The sequence below is a fragment of the Ascidiella aspersa genome, chromosome 2 (assembly GCF_963924565.1).
Source record: "Ascidiella aspersa chromosome 2, kaAscAspe10.2, whole genome shotgun sequence".
Classification (NCBI taxonomy): Eukaryota; Metazoa; Chordata; class Ascidiacea; order Phlebobranchia; family Ascidiidae; genus Ascidiella; species Ascidiella aspersa.
In genome coordinates this window covers 8,294,040-8,305,615 of record NC_139448.1, presented here as the reverse complement: position 1 = coordinate 8,305,615, position 11,576 = coordinate 8,294,040, and the positions used below count along the sequence as shown (strand labels likewise).

Here is an 11,576-nt window from a genome sequence, read left to right as displayed (position 1 = left end):
CTTTGAAGAGAATCTGCGTTAGTTACAAAAATTGTTATACCCACATCGGATACTAGCGCGGACAGCGGATAGCGAGAAACAGTAGTATAACTCGACGTTTTTAGAGAGAAAAAAAGACGGTGCACCTTAGCGATGTCATTTGTTGAATACAACCTCGCTAATCAGCTAACCTGAACGAAAGGCAAAAGAGAAAAAATCCTGCGTTTATGATCGAACAAACAAGAAACGAAAAACGGCGTTTTGCGTTTCATTTTGGTCTTGCACTAGCTCAAGACGTGTGACCCAATTGCATTAAAAACATTGTCGCTTTGGAAGGTGAGTTAAACCCTAACAAAAAACGATAAAAGCACTTGCGAAAAGGGGGGGGGGGGGGTGCCGAACCCAACCTCGCCTGATTCTGTTTAACGTGCAAAAGTTAAAATAACTAATTCAATTTTGTTAAAAAAAATATTTATCGAAAACAGTTAATTTTAACCCAAATCATTTGACACGATGACTCAAGTTCAAGTTGAGTTTTGCACGTTAAACAGAATCAGGCGAGGTTATCATTTTTAATCGTTTAACGTTTTATTTTTATGTCAGTGACTTAACTTGAAGTTGACTTGCTTAAATACTGACCTCAATGGAACTAGACTTGGGCAACTGCTAACTTGGACTCGAAGCTAGATTACGTCACAAATGACTTGACTGGTACTTAATTCATTTAAAAATGACTTGTTTATAACATTGGTTGATACTGGATTTAACTTGCCTATTAAAGTCAGCGAACTTTGCATTTAATTAGCATCATGATAAAATATTCCTCCATTAAAATCGGCAGCTAATACTTTTCCCGAAAACTTTTCCTTGATAGTTTCAAGATATCTCACTTATTATCAGTTCAAACACATTTAATAATAAAATATATATATATATATATCTAAACTATAGACATCGATAAATTGTTAAAAACATTATGGAAACATTAAATAATTGCACCATGTATAACACTTCTAGCAGAATACAATCGGTGTACAGGACGTAGGCTAATACACAGGGGTAAAGGAGAGGTACACAAAGCCATTTTATTTGACCCCTGTTTTAAGGGACAGGGGCTGCTAGTTTTTGGTAATATTACGAATAGGGTACAACGTAAAATAGGTAATATGGCAAAATTAAATAAAATAAACAATTCAATAAACCCATATATGTGCAATTCGTTTTGCGCGTAGGATTTTTTACAGTTATTTAATTTTTCAGATACATTGTGGAGTGTAGTTTTGTCAAGCCATCACCAGAAATTTGTCTGCCCCTAAACAAAAACCTGTACCTACCCCTGTCAGTAAATGCCTGATATTTAAACAGTCGTGTAGTTACTTAGTAGTAAGTACACACAACAAGTGCAAACACGAGAGCGGACAGCAAGTTTATTTAAAAGGTCGTTTTCTTCATGACGCTCTACTTCTGACGTCACAAAAATGAAAGTCGAAATGGAATCACGTTTTCTTAGGGCAGTGTCATCCTATGGTTCTCGATCCTAAATGGATCGCCGATTGATTTTGTTGAAGCGTTTATTTCATTAGTTTGCGAAGTTTATATGGTTAGATTAATCAAGATTCTGAGCAATTAAATTTCTTTCAAAGATATAAAACTGTGGAAATACGAAGACCTTGCTCATATTAATTACTTTAGTATTTATTTAGTCCATTTATTTTATGTCTGGTCTCCAAAGCTTCGTTGTTATGCTAACGTTTTGTATTTTGGGTCGCCGCGAAGTTTAGAAAAGGAGGTGCCATTCGAAGACGCTTCTCTAACCAACTTGTCAAAATGTGTCCCTGTTTTATCACTTTTTGTAAGGTAGATTAATCTCCAGAGAAGTAAAATAAAACATAGGCCGAAATTTGCAACTCAGCTGGCAACATTATAACAACTTAGCAACTTATTTACTTCCTATAGCCAGACAGCGACTATAGGCCTAAGGCCCTACATAAAAAGTTTATGATGCTTACACTGTTTAGCTGGAGTCTATTTAGACACCATTTTCGTTTGAAAAAATAGCAGATTTCCACAGTGTTTTCCAACGAGATGCAGGTAATTTACCTTAATAGGTTGCAAACAAATAATTTTAGTTTCTTGGCGAATCTAAAATAGAGAACATATACAAGCCCGTCAATAAGATAATATTTTTACGGCCAATTGTTATTTAAGCTAGCAGAGCGTAAAGGTAAAAAGTTTTTAGGCAAACTCATTGTATTGTCAGTAGTTATATTACTAATGAACAGGGTGGCCACATTCTTTTGGTAACTTGAAGGCCGTTTCGTTATAATGTTTCAATGACCAAAATCGCACTTTTATTGAAAGCAAAACCCGGAATAAAAACTAAAGCCTGAACTGTAAAGAATATAAATATAAAGTTAGAATTTCAGCGACTTGCAGGACGATTGCGTAGAAATGGAATGTGGAGAATTGCGGACAAGGCCACCATAATTGCAGAAATCAAAAACGCCCATCTCATGTCTCCAACGCTGTCCACCAAAAAGCCTAAACAAATGTAAATTTAAAGGGGGTGTCTCATTTTCCCTAAATAAAATCTGCCTAAAAAATGAATGATATACACTGTACAGGATTTATATATATTCTTTAGCTTTGAACTGATTCTTTTTCTGACCTTTTTAGTCGTTAGGTCACCAGTAAACTGTTGCTTAAAATTAGCTAATTATTTTACGACAAATACGTCTATTACGTCACACGTTTGCTTGTTTGCTGCTGCTAATGTTGCATTGTTGGAGTCTTTTGTTAACTACTTGTGTTGCTGGATGGTTTAGTAGTTGTGACTTGTGAGTAGCCCTACTACGTTAACGAATATTTCTATTTGCAGATAAGAATGTTTAAAACGTCGATAAATATGCCACTGATCCTATGGTAATTCGGTAAGTCATATTGTTAGATGTTTACTGTACTGTTTCATTAGTTTACTGATTTCTTGGTATTTAGAAACCACATTATTCCGACGACTGAAAGCGAGTTTACTAAACTTAAGACAGTAAAAAAGAGCTACTACGACTACGTATTACAACATGTGCGGTTTAACAAATGGCACAACATTTTTAAAGTCACGATTCCAATGCCCTTGTATTTCTGGTGAAAACAGAAAAAAACTAGCACCGAATTAGGTTTAAAAGCTTTTTGCTCTCAGTCAGGTACAGAACATTAGTCAACCTCGTGAAGGGCCTTTAACTAAAATTGCTGTACAACAACTTTATAAATTTAAAGTAAACAACCATATATTTTATTTGATAATTTTGTTCTGACTAAACTCCGTTATGAAAACCCAAGAAAATTAAGAAATACTGAATAGCAACTGGGTAAAATGATGTGCATTAGTTCCTTATCTCGAATTTAATTTGAGCCATTGTAAGATGACTTTACAAAGAGACGTCATAAAACAAGTACATATTTTACACAATCACAAGGTCGACAAACTTTGTTTAAACAAATCGTACTTTGCCCAGTCGAATGTTTTAAACTTGAGCTTGAATTGACCTTCACACGACGAACTTTCAGAACGTCTCCTAACCGAAATATTTTTGTTTTCCCACCAAATAGAGTATAATTTCTGCGGATCAAACTAGTCTATGTAAAAAAATACTTATATTTGATTGTGACTGTCGTTCACAATTTTCTATGAACACATTGAAGAGTCCAATATGCCCCACAGGCAATGAAAAATAAAATAACCATTACTTTTGCTTTTAAAAATATTGTTTGATTTGTTTGGAAACGAGAAAAGCATTAGGTTTACCATGATTGTAAATGCAATATTGACAAAAATTTGACAATCTGCTTTGGTATTGTGGCAGTCTCAAAATAAAATCATATCGACGTACCAATTTATGCTTTAGAACAGTAATCTAGCTAGGAGCCTAAGATCACTGTCATGCCTCAAAAACTACTTTGCAATTAAACATAATCACTAGCTTATATTATCCTGTGCTAGGAATATATCAAATTAGTCGGGTCGTTTTACCGAATGTGTTAAATTCATAACGCAAAGTTATAAATGTAAATTATGGTTTCACATCTGGCCGGCCTTTGTAAAAACCTTTTAGTTGTAAATTTTGGCAAGTATTATAACGTTGGGTGCCAGCCTAACCGGCCATGGACTGGTTGGGACATCAAACACGAACTGCTGTCAGCTAAGATTACCAAGAATGGGCCTGTCTAAGTTGACTGCATTTAAAAAAAACACAGGAAAAATTTCCTGACTAATCTGATAAATAAAACGCTTCACAAAACTAAATTGGTAATTTACCCGGTTAACACTTATTCTGTAACTTCCCATGCATAGTTCGAAGCCCGGCTAAAGACGCTTTTTTTGAGTAAGTACCTCATTCATAATAAGCAACAAGCGTAATTCCGTTTAAAGTTTTGCCCTGAAAATTACATCGCGTATTGTTAGCATCATTCTTAAAAAATTAAGCTTAGTCATCACTTGAAACGCTGGTAGCACACAATAGGTGCTCAGGGGTGATACATTGGGTAGGGAAAGAGGGACACTAAACTATTTTGATTTGAGTTTTCATTTTATGGGGCCTCAAAAGAGTTTTAGCCTTTTTCTTGCGGTAATGCACTATGATGATGACCATAACGCTATCTATTGCCTACTATATTTAAATAAATTTCCTAATTTTTAAGGCCCTTATATAAAAATCGAGCACATCCCTGCTAGTGATTGCCTGATATTTAAACAGTCGTGTAACGGGGAAAACACACAACAAGCGCAAACATGAGAACGAACAGCAAGTTTATTTTAACTGTCGTTTTTTATGACGCGTATCTTTTATGATGTTCCGCTTAATAACCTGACTCGCGTCCCCCCCCCAGGCCCCAACCGCCCTTAAAACTATCGGCAGTAATAAGTTCGATTAAAAAGTTTGGTGTTGTTTTTTTTGCAACACGCAAAAGTTTGACCGGAATTTGTATTGCAATTAAACTATATTTACAAGTTTGACCTTGTTATGGCTACAAAGGACTTCATGTAAGATATATTTCTAAATTACACCACTGTGAATGAAAACTGCAAAACTTAAATTTTTAACTGAAGACTCCAACAATGAGAACGAAATATGAATAACAACATCGTCGAAATTAACTTAGGCCGAAATACGACCGAAATAGGACTAACGCATAATGATCGGATAAAGAGTATAAATGGAAATAAACCTAAAAACGGCAGAATAACTCAAAAAACAGTTCACCTTACCCCAAACCCTACCCTTAACTTTGTCACCAACTCCACTAAAAATGTCATCCCTAACTCTAAATCTAAGCCCACTTATATAGGCATACCCTATCCCAAAGCAAACAGTGTCATGCCACAACGGCGGTGGCCAATCGTGAAATACCCTCTCCCTACAGTTTAAGGTCTTGTTTAACCCATTTATATATTTTCCCAACAGATTTAGGCCTTAATCCGACAAACTAGCTCTTATTCCGCCGAAGGTATTATTACTGCGCTTTTAGTTTTATAATATCGCTGGTCTTAAACTGTGGTATTATACTTAAGTAAAGTCATTTTGTCCAAAAGACTTGGCGAGTCATTTGACAACAGTGAATTAATTTTGTCCAAAAGGCAATTCATTTGAAGTGTTACGTGCACCAAGTCATTACAACACTGCTTTATATGAATACCAAACGTTCGTCAAATGTACCTATGTCAGGCGACTTAGTCGTATTTGAACTATGGTAGTAGTTCAGTCGCAGCCAAAGTTAAAACACTCCCAAACAGTGGCAACTAAACGAACGTATGCAAATTAAATCGATATTACAAAATCAAAACACTCCCATCACCTATTAATTTAAACGCAATATCAAACCTAAAGCGCAAAATGCAATGACATATGTTGAGGTTTTGAAAAAAACAAAATAAAACAGGCCCGGCTCGACGAGGTTTCAGAACTTTAGTCTTGACGAGCGATTGTGTAGCAACGGAGCATGAAGAAAAGCTGACAAGGCGATTAGTATCGCTGAGGCCAAAAATGCCAATCTGAGATTTCCAAAAGTGTCAACCAGAAAGCCTAAACAAACAAAAAGTAAAAACATTACATTGCTTGCTTGGTCTGCCAGCGCGTTGAATATTTTGCAAATGTGGTAAACTTTTGTCTTTACACGAAAATGTATTTTTTTTATGATGACATTTTTGATCGTTTTGTTGAAAGAATTTATCTACCTTCATCCCCTTCTTATGATGCGTATAACTGTCTTACAAATAATTGTTTAGTTAAATGACTACACTTGGACCTGATTTGACCTTTAGTCTTGGCAAAACACTCTAATTTTAAGTGATTATAGATTTTACTATTTCAGTTAAACTAGGGTAACGACCATTTTAAAACTAAAATAATGTGCTTGTTTGTTTGCTAAATCAAATCAAACTAAATGCTTCTCCAAATTAACATATTGCAGTTTAACATTTGTTTTCATGCTGATGATTTGACTAATGAATTGAAAAAGGGTTTGATTTGCTATTAATAATAACTTAACTTGAATTCGTTTTATAAATCAGTTAACTGGAATCTAAATTATTTTGAAATGACTGTTAGGTAGCAACGATAATACTTACCAATAAGCGGCACGATACCGGAGCCAATGACGCCGTACATCAGGCCAGTCAGACCGACTCCCCACTGAATCTTGTTTTCACCGACCACTTCGACCAACAGGGGAACGTACATAGTATGGACGGGGCCGGTCATGAGACTGTGAGCAACAATGTTGGCCAGAAGGCCTCCAAACGTTCCCACGAACCAAATCGAAGCAGATATTACGGCGGTTGTGAGTTCTGTTACCAACAGCACCCAGACTATGTTGACCCGCTCCAAGTCTCCCAATGCGCCGAAAACAACGGCCGATACTATATTCACGACGCTGTATATGGCCAGCAGAAGAGAAGACTGCATCGGTTCGACGTTCAAATCTTTATGGGCGAACGGAATCATGAAAGCGAGGTAGGCTCGCCAGCTGCTGTACACAGCAACGAAGATCGTAGCGATAAGCCAGAATTTGACCCGCGCCAAACACCACTTGGCCGTCTTTAGCATATCACGCATTCCATTTACGCTACTCTTGTCAGCTGATTCATCAGTCTTAAGGCGAATTGGCCTGTACAGAGCCGAGGCGACAGCACAGTTAAGACTAAGGGCGCCCAGAAGCAAGATGGCTCCTCGCCAACCGTACAAGTCTATCAAGTACTGCAGCAATGGCGCCAGGGCCAAAACCCCGAAGGCAGACCCGGTTTGGGTCAATCCAAGGGCCAGCATTCGCCGCTTGTAGAAGTATCTCACTATGACAACGTTGTAAATGGTGGCAAAGATTCCGAGGGAGTATCCTGCATCAAAAAAGCTATCAAAGTTGCTCGGAACTTGTTGCTGAATTTTTTTTCTTATATCAAGCCAAAAAACTCGTCAAAAGGTTTGGTACGGTAGAGCCTATATCGTGCAGCCCGCGAAGCTCTCTTATTTGGCTCGTATATAACGATTACTATTCTTGTAGACTTCGTATTTTTATCTTCACTGAGTACGCCACAGCCGGTGATTAGATAAGGGATGTCCGATGCTTGATAATTTATTTGCATGCCGATAATTGATATTTGGGGAAAAAGTATTTCGACCCGAACCGATACCAAATGATGCGCTTATTGGGCACAAAGCAAAACAGGCGAAATTGAAATGTCCAAAGGCATTGCTTTTCAGTTAAAGCAAAACTTGCTTTATCGTCATGCAGCTCGGTTACCTCGTTGTTAACCCACAATAATTTCGATAAAATTGCCGTTTAAGATTGAATCCCTCCGTTGGATTTCGAATTTTAGTTGAAAATCCAATATTAATTTAGGATGAGATCGGCGCCGATCATAGCAATTGGCATCGGGCACCGGCTCCGATCCGATATTATCGGTCATTTCTACTGGGAAATATCAAGTATTCTATAAAGCTGTACTTAATTTGATGATACAAAAACAACCAAAATGACTGTTGAAACGCTTAGAGATCATACTTTACCTGGAATTACTCCAACCAAAATATACGCCATGATAGGCGTTGGTGAGAAAGCGGACAAACATATTCCGACCGAACTTGCAACGGAAAACAATAGACTCGTTCCACGGTAACCCAGCTTGTTCACTAAAACCGGTGCGGACAAGTCTGAAAACAACCATAATATCAGTAAAACCACCAAAGGTATCTGGGAAAATATACAGGAATCACAAAATTAACAAATATCAACTTTGATATTCGATTTATAATAGATGGAAAATAAATTTGTGGTTATATCTCAATTGGGTTGCGGTGTTATACTAAATAGACTGCAATGTATACCAGTAGCACTAGTAGGCCTACTACCATACTAGCATACTTGATAAAGTAAAACATATATATAGCCTATGATCCAATATTCTGAAGTATTGCTGTTTTTTTGATTAAATTAGTATTTAAGCAAATCAGTACGTTATGGCAATATCAAATTTTTGGTCGGGTAAAAGTAGAAAAACACGGTGGTCGGGGAAATATTTAGATTGATCAAAAGTTTAAAAGCATTACTAGCAGCGATATAGCAAAACCTCGCAAAAGTAGATCCGAGTCCTGCTTTGGCGGCCATTTAATATATCAACACCTACTGTACTCTTACTTATAGCGCCATTACAGTCCTGTTAATAGAAAATACAGGCATACTATTGAAGTACTTATCTCGACCAACTGCACTTACAACCGAACGCTTTCCCGAACTCGTAGCATCCAGTCAGCCAGGTCACTTCGCCAAGGCCGATGCCGAATTCTTGCATGAGAGGAAGATAGAATATGGGGTAGGTCACCGCCGCTCCATATGTCAGGGCTGACGAAATGAAAACCCCAAGTACGACAAACCAACCCCAACCCCCATCAGGAGGGTCAACAGCCGGGTTTTGAAGCCTAGTTTTCATTTCAATTTTGGTGAATATTGAATAAGCGAAGGTATTTGATTTTCCTAAACAGCATATAGCAAAACAACAGATCAATGGTAAAATAAACCTTTGAGGCTTCAGCGATATTTAACGACACGCAATTATTACGCCCTTGAAACAACTACTGTTGGCCCAACTGTCAATATTCGCAAAATCAATTACGCGTCTTCGCTCGCTAGCCATTCGCAAAACTTTTGGCTAGAAAAGTATATTTCTTCGCAAATTTTCAAAATCAGACATCCATTTTTCTCTATAGCAGCCTACTTGTACCCATATTATGAGAAACTTTTTACTTTCAACATAGCTGTAGCAAAACTATCATAGAAACATGCTGACATCCTTAACAACTGTGCTTTAGTGGAATATCGGTTCTTGTAAGATTTGCAGCGCGCTTACGTCCACGTACATACAAGTTTCGTACTATTGGTATCCGCAATCCTAAATACTCTTCTCCACTCAGTAACGATTTTGCCAAGGCGTCACTTTTCTGTTTGTAAAAATCATTCTGTATAAATACCCTAGGTCATATTTCGCCAAACTGCTGACCATGTACTTAATATTTAATCGAGGCCAAAACCGGCTGAACATCTCGTATGCAAACATATGAAAAAATACGAGTTGGGTTGAAATGAAAAAAAATACTGTGGTCATTACCCGATCACGTCTTACGAACTTCCCCGAATAAACCTGTATGGCAAGTTTCCTTCAATTTTACAACTATAGTTTCAAAAAACGCAACACCCCAAGTTCACAAAATGTCTTCTACTACTGTTTTGCTGATTCAAGGCAGCAGCATTAAAACCAAAGTCCTAAAAATATGCACGACGACATTTGTTCTGGCTATTTAAGTTAAGTAGTAATAGTAATATAAGCTATATTTGTATTGACTATTGATTTTATACGTTTTTCCGGTATTTAGACAATCAACGCGAAATTTTTTAAACAGGTACAGCCCACCTTGGTTTATGCTAAAAATGCCTATTTCAACATCAAAGTCGAGTCAAGATCATATAGTGCAGGTAGGATTTCAAATTTAAACCCCCAAACTTTCTTGGCGCAAAATTTGACCTAAACTGTCACCAGCTGCATTGTCACATACAAAAGTTCAGAATCACTTTTTAACACAGGCGCAGATGAACACAAAATTACAGGGTTTGTCTTCATAAGTCAAGGATTAGGCAATGTTTATTATGGCAATATAAACATAAGCTTTCGGTATGTTTACCAAGCCGCTCTGCAAAAAAGCGTTTTTATTTAGATGCGTTTCTCCTACGACCAGTCTCTAGTTTCGTAAAAGTTTTTGTATAAAAAGCATCTTTATTTGCAAAATAAGCTTTTAGTATAGCTTGTCTAACGCTACGATGACCCACTATTCCGATTCTACTGTCCAATTAGCCAGTGAAGGGAAACGCGTGTTTCCTTTAACGTCGTTTATAAATGCCTTGTTTTTTCCCTGGCGTTCAAAATGCATTTAAATGTCAAGAACGTAACAGGTTCATAACAATTTTACTGCGGTGTAGCGCTTAAAAATGTAATCAATTACTGTTGTTGGAAATTGAAAAAAAACAGGGATTTTTAACCGTAACGTATTTTTTTAGACACTTTCGGACAACTTTAATTTTGTTGACACGCATTTCCAAACCTAAAATTCAGAATGGGCGCGCCAAACAGTTTTGATTATATCGCTTAAATTAAAGGCATTTATAATTTAATTAATTCAACAAAAAGAATTTTTGAGTCTGAATGTGTTTCAATAACTAAAAAACTGGGGGCGGCAAAAAATTTTGGACCATTGGTCTAGGCCAGACCTGGGCAAACTAGTACGGCCCGCGGACCTGATCCGGCCCGCGGGTCATTTACAGTAGAATTTTAACATTTTATTTCTTGGTTTTGGAATATTTTATTGAATACTTACTCTTGTAAGGCATGCCCTCGCCTATTCTTATTCTTGCCAGCTTGTCTAAACAAGGATATTTAAAGAATCTTTTAAAAGGAATCACACGTAGTAATATGTGTATTTGAGATACCCTTTTCTGACACGGACCACCTAAACATTTTCTGATTGTCATACGGCCCGCTCTCAAAATTAATTGCCCACTTCTGGCCTGGGCAATTTGTACATTTTATTTTATTTTATGGATTCAGATAGAACGGTGGTAGTTTTTCACTGGTAAAACATTCACCGGTTTGCAGCTGAGCCATAATAAACATGTGATTTTGCAAATGCGCTAAAAGCTATTTTACTGCAAAAATCATTTGCTTTGCAATATTGTTCAGCCATGTTCTACGTTGGCAAAATACTTTCGCGAAATGGATTTTTAATCTAAACATTTTGTTAACTATATAGCCTAAGAAAATGGACCGCTAATCCACCACCAGTGTACCGTACCAAAAATGAATTTAATTATTAAAAAAAAACTCACCAAAGAAATCAATTTGAACATTTCCTCTAAATAGTTGATTGTGGACTATACAGCCTTACTTTGAAAGACAAAAAATCCCGAGCAGTTTATTGAACCGCGTATCTTTTACAAATCATCCCAGGATCCGATCACGAATCGACCAGAATCAGAACTTCGGACATTTTTGCAATACGAAA

The 11,576-nt window shown here is 37.0% G+C and overlaps 1 protein-coding gene across 1 annotated transcript; it reads right to left on the bottom strand.

Moving 5' to 3' along the window:
* Positions 1-5,931: 5,931 nt before the first annotated feature.
* Positions 5,932-8,956, bottom strand: LOC146163412 (monocarboxylate transporter 13-like). The gene is made up of 4 exons (XM_083380486.1): positions 8,743-8,956; positions 8,037-8,180; positions 6,602-7,366; positions 5,932-6,056 (listed from the first exon to the last, which is right to left on the bottom strand). The coding sequence occupies exons 1-4, from the start codon at positions 8,954-8,956 to the stop codon at positions 5,932-5,934; spliced, it is 1,248 nt and encodes a 415-aa protein (XP_083236612.1).
* Between the last annotated feature and the right edge of the window lie 2,620 nt (positions 8,957-11,576).